General features: G+C 42.9%; 1 protein-coding gene and 1 long non-coding RNA gene across 4 annotated transcripts in view; both read left to right on the forward strand.

The window, feature by feature from the left end:
• The first annotated feature begins 1,494 nt into the window (after positions 1-1,494).
• On the forward strand, positions 1,495-5,485 carry LOC102078949 (uncharacterized). Its single transcript, XR_269078.1, has 3 exons — positions 1,495-1,600; positions 4,428-4,510; positions 4,590-5,485. It is a non-coding gene; the product is annotated as an uncharacterized LOC102078949 (long non-coding RNA).
• A 3,884-nt stretch (positions 5,486-9,369) lies between these two features.
• LOC100692940 (ADAMTS-like protein 1) overlaps positions 9,370-15,733 on the forward strand; it is a 98,882-nt gene continuing 92,518 nt past the window's right edge. Inside the window, exon 1 of one of the 3 annotated variants that reach the window (XM_005468151.4) lies at positions 9,370-9,785. In XM_005468151.4, coding sequence (XP_005468208.1) covers positions 9,729-9,785 — 57 coding nt within the window. In that variant the 5' untranslated portion in view covers positions 9,370-9,728. The remainder of the gene's footprint in view (positions 9,786-15,733) is intronic. The other 2 variants (XM_005468150.4, XM_019348328.2) reach the window with 2 other exon arrangements.

Raw genomic sequence — 15,733 nt, forward strand, 5'->3', positions numbered from 1 at the left:
ACCATCATTTCTGTGGGATAAAGTCCCTTTTTTGGTTTGGGAGAACCCCGCCCCCCAATTCCTGGCCAAAACAGTGATGGACCTGCTGTGATTTAGCACCATAAACACCAGAATTCTTTAAACTCAAGGACCATCCATCCATCCATCCATCTTCTTCTGCTTATCAGGAAGTACAATTAGATGAATACATATTATTCAATTGAAACCCCAGGTATTCAACAGACATGCTGATAGCTTGATAGGGAAGAGCTGGTAATGAGCCAAGTCTGCAGCTTCTCTCAGCTGACATGAAAAGAACCATCAATTGTGGCAGTGAGGGCACGGAGTCTGGCAGGAGGAGACTGGAGATCCTCACATGGGATCCCTCTATTGTGCCCTCAGAGACAGGTAGGGCTGCGGGCAGTATGCCAAGACTCCCGGCTGGGTAACAGATACCTGTGGGCTACTGGGAAAGTGTCACACCTCCAGATCACACACAGCTAGAGGCGCTGCGTGAAGAAAGAGTACAGACAGGAAGAAAAGAGGGAGAGTGGCTGAACTTTCATGCTCTTTAGATCACAAGGGAAAGAGGCAGAGATGGGGCTTTAAAGCAAAGGAGAAAGGAAGTGACATGTCTTTGGTGTAGAGGTATGCTTTGGTTCACTCTACACTCGACCTCAGCAGCCAATTTAAATACACCTTCTGCCAGACAGTGCCAGCCAATAGGTGTCTGCTGCTGTCAATCAAACAGTGCACTTAGGATTCTTTAAATACATATTGCAAGCTTTGAATTTCAAATTACTGAGTTCCCCAGGCTGACCCGTAAATGCCCTCTGAAAAAATGCATTGTTTTTAATGCATGTTTTGCTCATATGGTGACTGTGCTCATTCTCACTCCCCAGGTACACTTTGGAATTTGATATTAATTATTATTTCCTGTGCACTCAAAAATATTTAGACCTAAAATGCTGACTTTAAGTAATTTAATCACATGTTTTGTTACATAATAACAATGTAAAATATAAAATTTAATGGAATCTGGTCAAATAAAATGTACTTAATTGGTGTAAGTTTAATTTATAATATGCATATTTTTCTTAATGATTAATTATTTGAATAAACAAACCTTTGATTTTGTATATTTAGGGGATATAATCTTCTTTTTAGTCTAGGGCATAATTTTATTTCAGTAAAAATACTTTAATAAAGTAAAAGGAAAAACATGATGGAGTTCAGGAAAACACTGTTCAAAAACATTTCATGTTAGAACAAAGGCCTTGATTATGTAGTTATAGGCTGCTGGTTTCCTGTTTGGCCACATGGGGGCAGCAGAAACTGCTTGAATATACAGCAGATTATCCCTCAACCTTCAATTTCCAACAGATGCTAACCAACATGAACATTTTATTTCAGTTTTATTTCAAGGATAAAAGAACATAAATAACCCCAATTATATTTTTAAAAATTAATTACATTCAGTATTCACACTTCTCTCAGTTGATTTCTATTCTCTCTGAGGGACCCCTGAACTGTTAGCTGCTAAATGGTAAACTAGGTGCTGAAAAGGCAGCAGAAGAAAATGACAGCAAACCAATCAGTACGTTTTATTCCACAATCACAGGTAGGTTGTCACCACTGTCCTCTCTCCATATAAAGAGATTAGCAGCTTTAGGCTAACGTTTAAAAAAAAGAATAGCAATTTCTACACGTGTTTAGGTCACTTCTAGTCTATTTTCGGACATTATACCTCAGTCATGCAGCTGTTTGCTAAAAGGCACCCATTATCTTTTATTGCTGCTTGTGTTGAGTCAGGTTAAAGCATACCACTTTTGCTCTGTTTAGAATTACAGTCTTCTCTTAAATGTGCAAAAATGGCAACCTAATACTTATTGTTACAGGCAAACACACACATACACAAAAGACATTCCCCGAACAGAGCTGTCGTCATCTCGATCAAGTAGAGGTGGACTAAATATTGTCCTTACTCTTGCTGAGTGAATTTACAGGAGAACCTCTCCATCTGGGGCAGAAATAGCTACATAAACTTTTGTAGCCCTGCTGCTAAATTTGGATCTACTTTCCAGCTTCAAACCAGCCCCGGAGCCGGAGAGGTCCCGCACGCAGAAATAAATGACATTTTAACAAAATGACGCCTGCCCTCTTGAAATAACTATTACTTCAGCCTTTAATAAGCAGCAGATCTGCACGGACAATATGCGTTTAGCAGGGCAGCGACTGCTGATTTACTGCAACATTCTGGGCAAGTTTCTTATTAAGCAGGGCTCTGCGCACCTGTCAGATGTGATCCTCGAATAATGACTCTGGCTCATTAGACAGAACATGTAAGCAAACCCTCTACATTTCCCATTGTGTGGCCAAAACTACACGGTTAAAGTAAAATGTGAGAAAAGGTCAATATTTGCAGCCTGGTTTTTGAACTTTATAACCTCTGCATTCAGGCAGGGCCCCACCCGGACCCCCACTTCTCCCACCTTAATGATGATTTTCAGTAATGATTTTCTCAGAGAGAAGGGGGGAAAAAAGAGGTCTCACATTTCATAGTTGGGAGGCTATTGCTGTGGTTGTTGACCTGTGAGGCACAGATATAATTGCAGAGCTGGTCAATGAGCACATACTTTGAATGGGTCAGATGGCAGGTCAGACAATGAGGCTTTTCCCTCGTGTGGCTCCAACACGGTCCCACATGACCCCACCATGTTTCAACAGTATCCCATCACAGAGCATTTTCACAGAGCCGTGCTGGGATTAGCAGGCCGGCTGTTTGTGCTGGCAAAGGGGCAGCGATTCACAGCTATATTTTCTGGGTGCCGTAGCTGACGACCACGGCGAGTCCTCGTAATTATAATATAATTGAGAATGATCTAAAACCCAATGTCCTCGCTGTGCCGTCCGGGCCAGTGTTTACAGAAAACAGCTGCTTAAATAGGCACTTAGAAGGAATTAGAAAAACATTTTTTTACGTCCCAGAGAGTGAGTACGTCTCTGTCTGTGTGCAAGTGTGCATACATGCGTGGGCTGGCTATTTGGGCACCTACACAGACAATCTCTTTGTTTTGGAAGTGTTCTCTTAAGTCTTCGGAGGCAGACGGGAGCCAAGAACAACGTGGGAAATGGGCCCTTGCTTCATTTCTGCTTTCTCTCCAGGCTTTTCCTTTGCAGTCTCTCTGTCAGCTGGCCTCCAAAGCAGTACCTGAGGCGTGCAGAAAGCTGAAGAAACCAGAGAGAACGAGGTTTGGACATGAGAGGAGTCATAATGGGAACCGAGTGGCAGCTGACAGCCAGGCCAAGCTGTCTGTCATCCGCCTCTCCTTCTCTGCCTTTCTTTTCCTCTCTCACACATACGTCGTCAGCAGAAGGCATGCACCCAACCAGACCTCTGTTCAGGTGGTCTCTGTGGGTAGCCAGGGCTGTGCTGAGCAGCACAGGACACTGTGAGGTCCTTGGCCTGCAGTGCTTAAGTGTTGCACGAGCATCAGTGTTTGCCATTCATAACTGCTTTTAAAAATATATATATATATGTATTCCAGGAAATAAAAGAGATGAGTCATGCGAATGTCGATGTTCTGACACAATATCAAGCACATATGTTTACTGGCATACCCTGAAAGCAGTGCAAAACACCTGACTAATTATAACGTAAGTGCATCTAACTAAGATGATTCATACTTTAATAAGGGGAAGCCGTAAAAGTTCATTAAACAAGGAAACAAAAGCAAAATGAGGTCTCTTTATATGCGGTCAAAGATGGAGCCTCGGTGTTCATTTCTTTCATGTGTTTATAGAAATTGCTGCAAAACTATATTTAGTGAGTTAGATTTTTTCACCCGGCTATCACGTGTAAGTGAACACCATTCATTTTTAACTGATTTTAATGAGTCAGTAGCTAAATCCAGATAGATAAAAAAAATCATCCAAAGGTTAAAGCCAAACATTTAAAGCTCTAAGGCTTGTTCTCAAAGCTGCTCTGATTCAGCCCTCCTCAGCCCACGCTTGCGATGTTGCAACATCTCTTTGAATCGGGCTTGTATAGCTGCCCGAATCCCCGCATATCCCAACGCCGCAGACTCTCAGCTGTATCACTGCAACTTTTTGGTAGTACAGTATTAATACTTTAAGACATCACGTTCCAAAGTTAAACAGAGTCTCCCAGTGAGCCCCCCACATTTCCCTTTTAGGCAAATTTGCCAAGCGTGTATTAGAGATGTAGTACAATTTGTTCTTTGCTCTATAGATGAAAGTCTTTTAATGCTGCACAAACAGAACAATGTGCTTTGATTGGTATTAGAGTAGGTTAGAGCCTTATTCAAAAGGCTTTAACCTGTGGGGTAAGGTTATAAGTTAATCCTAGAAGGAAACAGACTTTTGTGCATACATTAAAGTAAGTTCCTTAAATGTCAAATGATTTGAATTATGTTATAACCTTACAGCATTGTCATTATCTCCAAGCTGAACGGAGGGGTTTAGTTTCTCTTGGTGGCGTTCCACAGCAGTAAGGCGGCCCAACAACAAGGTCAGTATACATTTCATCACTGAGATCTAATCTTTCTTTTTTTCTGTACTTGATATGTCCCCTGTGTTTATAATGACAGACTCCATCCTCCTCATCACTGAGGATATTGAAGGTGCACGCATTTCTGGAGGCCTGTTCTGCCATCCTTTATATTCTGGAGGCCTTATATTTACTTTGTGTTTACATAGCTCTAAGGTGTCTTATTGGATTTATGTCAGACAACATAACTGGCCAAGTCATAGTTTTCAAGATTTTTTTCGTCTTCAGAAGCTCTCTCTGATTTTGTGTTGTTGCCATGCTAGAATATTCTGCTATTCTGGGGGATTATGGGAGTCACCTTGTCAGCCAGTGTTTCTGTATATCTGTATATTCGATATACCATCGAAAGTCTTCATATTTGTCAGTATTCTTTTCACCTTCAGTAAAGTTTAAGCTGGCACTTTTGTGCTGAATGCAAAGGAAGGTTTCTTGGCTTGGACTCTGTGCACAGACGATGACGTAGTGCAGTGTCACACAAACTCTAATTCCCATTGATATCTCATGTGCCAAGTCGAAAGGCACAGCCCCGTCTGCTTTTCAAAGCTAATATGGTGGAGTAGTGCACTGCAGTGGCCATGGCAGAGGATAGTTACTGCAGCGCTGATAAGAGGTAGACTGGCTGTCTACACAACATAATTACTGCTGCAACTGTGTTTCGACTGAGTTTTGGCTGCTCACTGATCTCACTGTATCCAGGTCTCTGAAAACTCTCAATCTGATTTTTCAGTTCCTCTGTCTGTTTGTTCTGAACTTTTGTATATTTCATGATGTAAAGTTACTAATGTAGCCCATAGCTCCAACTTTGAGGACATTCTAGTGTTTACAGGTACTTTTATAACCATATTCATGCCATTTATACTAACTGGAAGTCGTAGTTTTACCCCATTTTATTCAGTGATGAATGTTTTTAAACTTTGATTATTTGATTTTTTTTTAAAAAAGGGTGAAAGACTGCAAAGTGTGGATTATAATTACAAATTAAAATGATATGGGTATGATGAAATTGTTAGTGGTATTCTATGGACTTGCAGTGTTTATATATATAAAAGTATGTACCCTGTGTCTGACCCACTAATAGCAAGGATAACACCCAACAACCCTGACTTAAATAAGTGTTTTAAACAACAGATTGATGGGTGTAAAACGGATAGATGAACAGAGAAAGCTGTTGCCAGGCAGAAGCTTTCTAAAAGCAGCATGAGTAAAATCAGTGCCTGGGTTTTAGAGCGCTAAAACGAGACAAACTATCAAAAAGACAAAAGAGAAGGTGAAAATATGCGTTTCCACTTATTTTCCCATTCCCCATAGATATTTCATCCACTTTGCCCTAAATAACACAATTCATATCTCCTGCCAGCATCGGAGCTGTAGCAGATTTACTGTAACAATAGACTCATCTACATCAGAAATGTCATTTTCTGCTGCCCTGTCTCTTTTCTAATAGCTGCTTGATTGTGTTTGCTGAGCTGTAACATCCATGGAAAATCTGACGAGGACACATCAGATACTGTATCACAGGTTACTGTTTTCATCAGAAAACTGGATATGCTGGATGTATGCGGTATGGTGCCCTAATCTTATTGTACCCCAGCCAACGTTACTCATCACTAAGCTGTTCAAGCAAATTTTTTGACTATTCATCCAGCAGCATATTTAGCTTCGGCCATAAGCCAAGATTTGTATGTAGTTAGATACTTCCTTAAAGAGAAAGAAAGAAAAAGGAAAAAAAACAATACCCTCAGTTTCTCAGGCAGGCTGACTGATCACTGGCTGCAGCGCAAAGAGGGTTTTGCCCACTGTCAACATTTCTGACTGGTTGTTTGTGGCATGATGCCCTCAGACAGCATGCAGTGGACACAACATGCCCGATGGAAGTCAACGCCTGCAGTCTGAAACAGATCTGCGCTGACAGACAGACGGACAGACAGACAGGTTACTTTACCCTTAGCGGGCCCGGCATTCCCGGGACGCTGAGGCCCAGCAGTGGCAACGGCTTTCGTTTCCTTTGGAGTCTCAAGCATGAGCACACACACGTACAAACACACACGGACCGATAGCGTGCCAAATTCCACGGAGCCATAAAGGCAATCGGGATTGATGAGACAACCAAGTGGCGTTAAACTGCGTGCAGAGGGGGGTTTGGAAACCAGGAGCCACAAAACATGAGTTTATGTGCTCTGTGATGCAGAAGTTTGACATTTTGGGGAGTTCTTAGGTGGATTCCGCTCTTATCTTGTCTAGTAAGTAATAATCATAGTCACGGGCTACTTAAAAAAAGGTTTTACCACTTTAGGAGACAGCCTTGCTACCACCTTAAAGCCTCTAAATTTACTATATGATGCCTACTGTAAATAGCAAAAAGGTGTCGGCTGTCTCGTCTAATCCCCCTCCTTGAAGATCAGTAAAACATATACTATACTTCCAAAACATGATTGCTTTGGTGGAAAAATAAAAAGCTTTAAAAATCTGCTTGCTACCTCTTTAACGCACAAAAACAACCTATCTGGTGTCCTGTGAAGGGCATATTCTTTCCGTGGTATCTGGCAAGTTCCTCCCCTCTCTTTGAACACATGTGAAACGCAGCTCTTTGACTCTCTGGCCAAATATCACTGACCTAAAAGTTGGAGTCAGCTAAAGTGAGACAACCGGGTTAGTCATATGCTGAGTGCTGACCTTCTCTGAGTGTGTTCAGCCAGGAAAACCCCACACATACATGTACTGTACATACTGTGGCCCCATTTTGTGCTCGTAAAGTCATGCCGGTTGCGTGTTCATGGAACGTAATAGGCGCTTCTAAAAAAGCCCAGAAGCAAGAAAAAAGAGTGTCACTGAGCATTCAGGACATCGTTGCATTCAAACAAAAGATCCCAGCGAAATGACTGTGATTAGCTGCTGCTTCGGCCTCTTATTTGTCTTCCCACACAGAGAAGTCCTGTAAGATCTGTTGAGCAAACAACTGACAGATGTCTTTTTGAAGCATGTACAGCCTCTAAAAATACATTTGCGCCCCGAGGCAGTGATTTTGCAACTCTGCTGATGGGAGCTTTGAGCAAGGGATCCCAGTGAATGTGTCCATCAATGAGAGTAACATGAGGACGTAGCTTAGCCATGCACCGCCAGTCACAGTGAATGTAAACTATTCATGTCTCCGAGCGTTATCTGCCACTTGGTCTGACTTTGTGGGGTGTCTGCGCTGCTCTTCGGGTACCAGGGGTGGTCAGAGTTCATCGGGACGCCCTGGAGTCTTTCCTCTTTGTAAGACATGAGCAGGTAGGATTACAGTTTCAAGCAGCTATTAAGGATGATCATTTAACCCCGAGGTGGAGAAGGAAATGATTTCAACTCCCACCACAGTCTTCAGGTAAAGACCTTCCCCCCACCCCTTCTTTCATTCTCCTTTGGAAATAAACATTTACATTCTTGTGCTCGGTGTTTTAATAGAGATTAAGCTGAATTTAAGCCTGCGTGTCAGGCAGCAATTCAGGTAGCTCATACCATACATACCTGTGCTATTTTTTGGCTCTAGGGGCATTTCCCCCAGCCCCTTTAAAGCTCGGCTGAGGACAGATGACATTTTCTAGGAACATTGTTATTACGGTGGCCCTGGACATCTTCAAAAGCGACAAGCGAGCCTTAATGCCCCACCACTGCGGGCTAGGCTTCAAAGGACGAGTGTCTCTCATTTTAATGAAGGTACGGGATCAAACGGAAGAGGAGTTGCCAGCCCGAGCCATCAATTATAAAACAAAATTCCTTCTTTGTTGAAGTGGAACATGTTGCGGCTCTTTTCTGAGTCAGGAAGAAAAAAAGAAAAACATTTAAAATGACGTCAAAATGCCCTCCACAGTGATTTTGCTGTTCGCCTGGTCCAACTTGAATTTTATCTGTTTGGGTTAATATCCGACCCCAGGTTGGACACACATTAAGAAAGTATGTGATGTTCATGTCCAAGGATACAACAGACCAATATCAAATTCCACAAAAAATATGACCCACTTTAAATGATTCATTAAACCAATGACATGGGTCTCATCAGGCTAAACCAGAAACAACCTCAGATTTCAATCATATGCCAGCAAAGGCCAGGGCTATGAACGTCTCATTCCATCTGGTTGATCTCAGTTCTTAAGCAGTGGGAGCCTGATTTAGATAAAACTCTTCCTGACCTTAAATGGCACATGGCTGGCAGCACGGGATGCCTAACTTGAAAGACTAATGCATTTCATACTTGTGACTAAATCTAAAGCTGTGATAAAGGAGGAACAATCCTTAACCGGTGCACAGCCGACAGTGCAAGGCCCACGTTCCAGCTTGAGCCTGTGGATCTGTGGGGTTTAAGAAAGAGGAGTGGACCTCTGTTGTGCTCTTCTACCTTCAGGATGACTCATTTCTTTGCATAATTAAAAAGCAGCAAACATCCCAACCCCTCATGTAACAAACGAGCTGTTAGGGCTCTGCTGCAATGAAGCAACCATGTGTCTAAAAAGTCTTTGTGGGTTTGAAGTTGACCATGAACTGAGGTCAACCTTTCCAAAACCCGTGACTGGATATGAACACTGCCTTGAAATTAGGATTAACGTTGAAAAGAAGCTGGAGTTAAAGTTTTCAGAGTGAGGGTTGAGTCCCCTGTTGAATGACTGTGCGCATGATCTATTTAGTCATTGGTTTAAGTTTCAATACAAACACTTCTGAGTACAGGTAAACAGTGAAGGGGGAAACAGCTTAGTACAAATGATCTAATGCAAGCCATCCACTCGGTGAAAGTCAGCCATAACGCACAGCCATAAAAGCATCACTTCAGCTTTGCACGCGTCTTGCGCTGAGCTGCACATCGGCGCGTAACGACCCGGGAGTGTGTTTCTTTAAGAATGTAAGGTGGGTGAGACCCTTTTCCTGACGCGCGCCTGGTATGCAAACATAAATTTAGCAGCAACGTGTTTGCCGGGGGAACAAAATATCTGGAAGCGACCGTGGACTGTCATGCTGTCTCCGTCCGCTCTTGGCTGACTTTTACCTTTTTCCTCTCTCGCTCTCCTGGAAACTGGAGCCGGAGCGCAGCGCGGAGAGACGACTGGACCTCTTTCTCCCCGAGTGACTGGGGCAGGCTGGGACAGAGAGCGGGCGATCAGAGCCGTCTCTCAACGCTTTGAAATTACTTAAGAGTTTGTTTGCGTCCGTGATGAGTGGGAGCTGTTTGTGGACGACTAGCCTGGTTCTCCTCGCTGTCTGTGCGAAGGTAAGCCGCGGTGGCGTCTTCACGCGAACAACTTATGGATCCTGTCATTTAACATGAGGGGAGAAGGCGCACCGCTCCGGTTTCAGCGCATTTAAGTCAATTTATTGGGAAGGAAATGAGACACCTGTTGCTTTCAGTTTGGCCTGCCTTCTGTTTCTAAAGGAAAAGTCAGCCTATGTAGAAACATCATTGATCAGTCGTTTCAAATTTATTACAAGAGTGCTCTGAGGTACAGATTCATACATGGCTCATAGCTGGTGCCCATGCCTGTCAGTACTTCGCCCCCCCACCAGAAACCAAAACTATTCATCATCTGGTGATGCTGTTGGTCTAAAGCAGCTATTGTTTGCAAGAAATGAGGCCGCTGATTGATGGGTATAAAATATAATAAAATACACTCCACCAGGAAGTTAGAAATTAAGAAAAAGATTGATGGTGAACAAATATATTTGCTGTTTTGGAAAAAAAATCAATGTGCAATAATTACTACTAACTTATTCCTCACATGTACTCATACAGTCCCTTTATATGTATGCATCACTCTTGTGAGGCAGGTTTGTGTAAAAGCTGATTCCTTCTGCACAGCGGGGAGTTTTAACGTGGTGCACAAAGCAGTTGTTTGGTGTGCAGACAGATTTTTAGGGCCAAACAGAGGGGCGGCGGGAGGGCCGCTGTCAGCGTGTGTAAATGACCACAACAGGTGCTAATAGCACTTCAAGGTGATTTGGGATTTAGGCACCCTGGCTGCTACACAGTCCTGCTGAGTATGTCCACATTGTAATCAGTGACTTTCAAGCAACGAAGGAGAGCTCGGGACTTTGCAGGTCTGCAGACCTAACTGTGAGGCTACGGAGGGTTTATCTTCTGATAAATTATCCCTGTTAAATATTAACTGATTCAAATATGTTGGAATCAGCACAAACTCGTACGTCAAACAGAAATGACTCTGTAATGAATGTTACTTACAACTGATTGCTTTCAGCTCGATGACCTGCCGACGGTATCGCCCAAAAAATGTCTTGGATGATGCTCACACTGACTTCTGCGTTACAAGTGTTTGTGGTTTGATTATTTTGTGTCTCCATCACAAAACCAGACTGAAAAATGACTCAAGAGATTATTTTGCTCAAGTGGTCAGCAGATGACAAATCTTTCCATCTGCTCTAGGCCCGAGCAAGTCTGCACCGGACACCTATCTGTTAACACACACCGCACAGTAACGCAGTGCCGTGCTTCGCGGGGCCAGAGGTCAACAAGTGCCTCCTCCAAGGGTCTCTGTTTTGCAGTGGCATTTTCTTTTTATGTGTGCTCTCAGGTCAAAGTTTCTGCATTACAATTTGGCAAAGGAATGAGACCGTGTTTGTGTGCGTGGCTGCTGAAAGTTGTGCGGGTGCGATTTGTGTGTGTGTGTGGGCCAAATGGCCTGTGGCTCCAACCCTAAATGGAATAGACCTTCCTTTGTGGGTGACATAATGACATACCTCGAGCATTTCTTGGAGGGTCTTGTTGCTTTCGCTCATTTCCCCTGATTTGTGCAGAAAAGTGGAACCTTCCAGAAACACTTTTCCTGGATGGGGAATTAAACGGCGGTGCGTGCATGAGGCTGTGCCCTTAAAAGACACCCTGGCATCTCTGAATGTTAGTGCCTGTAACCTGGCAGGGATATGGAGCAGAGCAAATCCTTCTTGTACGCTTTCATTTTTGTTCGTTTTGGCTCTTTGTCTTTCCGCTTTGAACTCCTTAGTAGTCACTTTTCAAACTCAGGGCACACGCTGACACAGTTCTGTGGATTCTCAGTTCTGATATATATATATATATATATATTTTAAATTCCAGTCGCTAAAAGCTAAACCATTCAAAATGGTATCTAATAAAAAAAATCTGCATTGTCTTTGTGGTGCAGAGGAATAGAAAGATTAGGACCTTTGAAATAAGTTATAGATGTTGCTGGGATCACTCTCCCATTCACAGGGAATATTAGCAGCACTTTAAAAAAAATCAGCTTTCTTCAAACACAAAATGAAGTGATTTTTTCTAAATAAAGATGCAAATAAATCACAGACACACAAAGAGCCTGTTACCGTGACAGCTCTATTGAACTGGTGAGTTTATGTGGAGTATAGCTTGTAAGAATTGATGGATATAAATCAGACTTCAGAGTGTTGGGCATGCCACACTCACTTCACCACATGCCTTTCCTCTAATTGCTAAGCTGGAATTCAGAAGGAAATTAGCCACAAAAGCAACCGATTTTGATGTTTACTCAAGGAAATGGTCCCTCTCAGAGTCCTAATGCAGGGAGCAGAGTGCGTTGAAGTCCTCAGGATTGGGAAGCTTTGGGGCCTAATGGCAGGATTAAGTGGGGTCACGGCGTGCAAATGGTCCCAAGTGAGCGTCCGTCAACAACAACATCGCTTGTTCTCTGAAACACGCTCCTCAGCTCGATCGCTTGATCATAAAGACCCCAAACTATGCAATTAGCTTTCATGAGTACCTTTGTTGTGGACGCAAGTGGAATGGGAAGTGAATTAATTTTGAGAGGGATTGGTCCCTCTTGAGGAGTAAAGGAAAAGGCTTCAGAGAACATCTGGCCAGTGATGGATGGATAGAGCAAGTTTTTGGAGTGCGTTAACAAGACCAAGTGTTTTCAGTTACACTGCAAAAGCCCTCATACTCATCTCATTGTTCCCATCTGGGCTTAATCTGTGGAGTGGGACTGAGGATTGTTTAGTGTGTGTGGGCGTGCATGTGTGTGTGTGTGCATGCGTGTGTGAGCACACAGTTTCTTACAGTCCAAGGGCAAAATTCACTGGTACTCATGTTTGTATAAATTGCCAAGATACCCACAAAATGTTTCACTTTTCATGCAGCGCTATTAGTGTTCCTGGCATGGTAGCAGTGTTTCCTGTGTGTCCTACTCAGGTGTGCCAGCATGCAGCTCTTCCAGTTCTGCAAATCCAGAGAACAGACTTGCATCCCTATAAAGCCAGGCCAAAAGGAAGTAGCTTCAGAGTTTTCTCAGTGGGCCAATGAAGGAAAAGTTCTCCAGAACAGAACAGGAGATGGCAGCTCCTACTGGCTGTTGAATCCCAAAGAAAGCTCCTTTTCAACAGTATTTGGATAACTAAGCTTTAGTAAAGCTTATATCTCCAACATGAAATTTTTCTTTTGCCTCTTTCTGAAAATGGCAGGTCATTTTGTACTGAACAGGAATAATCTAGGAGTAAGAAAGGAGTTTTTGAAAAAGCTCACAATCAGAGATTTTACAGATTTGGCATGGACATAGACTGTATATAAACAAGGGACAGAGCCTCCAGATCTGAGAAGGCAGTGCACAGATAGCTTAAATCTTCATAGATTTTAATGGTCAGCAGGGGCGGGAAGTCAGTCTATGAGAAAATGACGGTGCTGTTAGTTTATGGTTTTAATTTTAGGGTCTAGTCATATTTTTTACAACATGATTCAGTGGGGTATAGTTCAGGATGCTGCTATTGACAAGTGACTACTGTGTAGGTGTCCAATGTCGCAGGTTCTCAGTCATATAAACATCTGACTTGGGATCTGGCTACAAAAATGAATCTGGCAAAAATCAGAATACTCAAGACGAGGCTTCAAAATGAAAACCAACATGTGACATCACTGGCACGAGTAAAAATCCGAAATAAGGTTCTGAGAGGAATTTTATAAAAGACAACTTTTCCTGTTCCTTGCAATCCAAGTCATGAATGGAAAGTAAACAAAATCTGACAGAATGATTTTATCTTTAATTTCTATTCAAAGGAATATTTGGAAATTCATGGAAACTGTCTAAGGTTGTCCCAAAAAGCATAATAGAGACCTCAAAGTTTCGTGGAGAACTGAATATTTCGACTGGGGCATTCATGCTCTGTTTAAGGTGTCTGTGGGAGTGCCTACCATAAAAAAAAAAATACTAATTTCAGTATTAATTTAGAAAGAATTAATATGGAATTGGTCAAAGCTTTGATGCATTCAGGTCATCTTAAGAAATCTCTAATTTGCTTTCTTGCCAAGAAATCTAGCTTTATTGCTAATAGTTAAACTTTCAGGTTAGCAGGAAATTAGCTTAGCTTAGTTTAAAGATTGCAAGCCAGGAAACAGCTAGCCATATTTTGTCCAGGGCTAATAAATTCTGCCATCCAAATCCTTTAAAGCTCACTCAGTAATAATCTTATCTTATTTATTTTAGCTGTACAAAAACCAAAGTGTAAAAATCCAAGCTAAGCTAACCGCTCCCGTTCTTTGTTTTGCATTTACAGTACAGAACTTCTGTGAATCTTCTCCAACTCTGCGCAAAAAAGTGAATTGGCAGATTTTCAAGAATGGCAAGCTACTGCTTTCACATCAGGAGCTGATAAAAGAAAAGATGGAGAAAGGAAAATATGGCTTTTTTTGCTGTTTTCCCTCCAAAATGTTGCAGCACTTGATTGTGTTGTTTACCTTTCGATTGCTTGATGCTGAGCTCTAATAACAAGCTGTGACTGAGTGCCCAAAGTGGGCTGTGCCAGCAAATGGCATAACTCTCTGGAATTGTGTTGCACGCTGCTGTGCCAGAGTCCATACAAGAGGACATGTTGTTCAGACTACATTATGAAAAAGCACAATGAGATCTTGTGGTTTCATGTGCTTCTAAAAATCCCGCACACTGCAAAACTCTGATTTAAAGTCATGGCGCTGTCATGCTTTGATAAAAAGCTGCCAGTAGATGGCAACATTACAGCAGAGGGACCTTCTGTGTCCACTTCAGCAGTTATATCCTCTGTGGCTCCCACGCCCATTTGGGATAGTCGAGCCTTATGGTGATTTTGCAGGTGGCTGCCCTCTATCCCCTTCTGTTTCCTCTGGAGCCCCTTGTGAATGTATTTGTTCCTTCATCATGAGGTTTATTTGTCATTGCCAAGCTTGAAAGCCGAGCCTCTGGCATTCTCTTCCTCTGATGAAACATCTTGGGCTCCATCTGTAGTAAACCCACGTCCCCTCCATCAGCGTGATTGAGCGTTGTTGTTTTATCCCGTTGTGTGTTCCTGGACGCCAGCGAAAACTTCATTTGCAGCAGCCGAGACCGTCCGTGCATCATCTGGCCTGCACATTTTTCACATGCAGCTGATCACAAAAGCCGAAGCAGAAGCTTGCAGCCGAGCAGCTCGGCTCAGCCTTGCCTCGAGCACATGCATCGAGCCCCGTCTGTTCTGCTTTGCCCCGGCCTTGACCTCAGACACGGCCCCGGGGTGGGATTGCAGCAGGAGTGCTGGGGAGTGGTGCTAACGAGAGGGGAGAAGCAGCACTCGAACCCCTCTCATGATGCCTAATTAGAAGGGAGGCACAGGTAGGAGGTGTGAGCGTGGGTTTGTCTGTTGAAGCAGTGCTGGGGAGGACTGTCAGGAGAGAGATAGAAATTAGAAAGGGGGGAGGGTTACAGAGGCAAAAAGGTCAAGAACGGGAAGATGAGAAAAACAATAGAAATTTTGGTAAGTACAACGCCAAAGGGGGAATAAAACACATTGCCATACAGGTCAAAGCCAAAGCCTACACCAGATCACCAGAAAAAAAAAACAGAATTGTCAAGGAAAGCAGGGTCTAACAAAAAATGCTGTAAAATAAAACAAAACTGTCACAGACTTGGAGGCATCGAGGTGGAAGGCGACTGGCACGCTAGAAGATACATAGAAGTCTGCTATTAATGGAGTGATACTGATGCAGATTTAATTGATAGCAAGTAGAGAAAGGGACACACACAGACATGCAGATGTCTGAAGAAATGGGGGGAAAGTGTGTTATTGATGGAGTGAGACAGGAAGAGTTGCATGAAGCATGCACAGAGAGCAAAAGGCCAAACAGGAATGATGTATAACAAAGCTACCAGCATAAAAGTGGGAAAGGAAAACATAAATATTAAAGATCTAAGATGCAGCAACTCCAGATCTACTGAG

This window comes from Oreochromis niloticus, linkage group LG3 (genome assembly GCF_001858045.2).
Source record: "Oreochromis niloticus isolate F11D_XX linkage group LG3, O_niloticus_UMD_NMBU, whole genome shotgun sequence".
NCBI lineage: Eukaryota > Metazoa > Chordata > Actinopteri > Cichliformes > Cichlidae > Oreochromis > Oreochromis niloticus.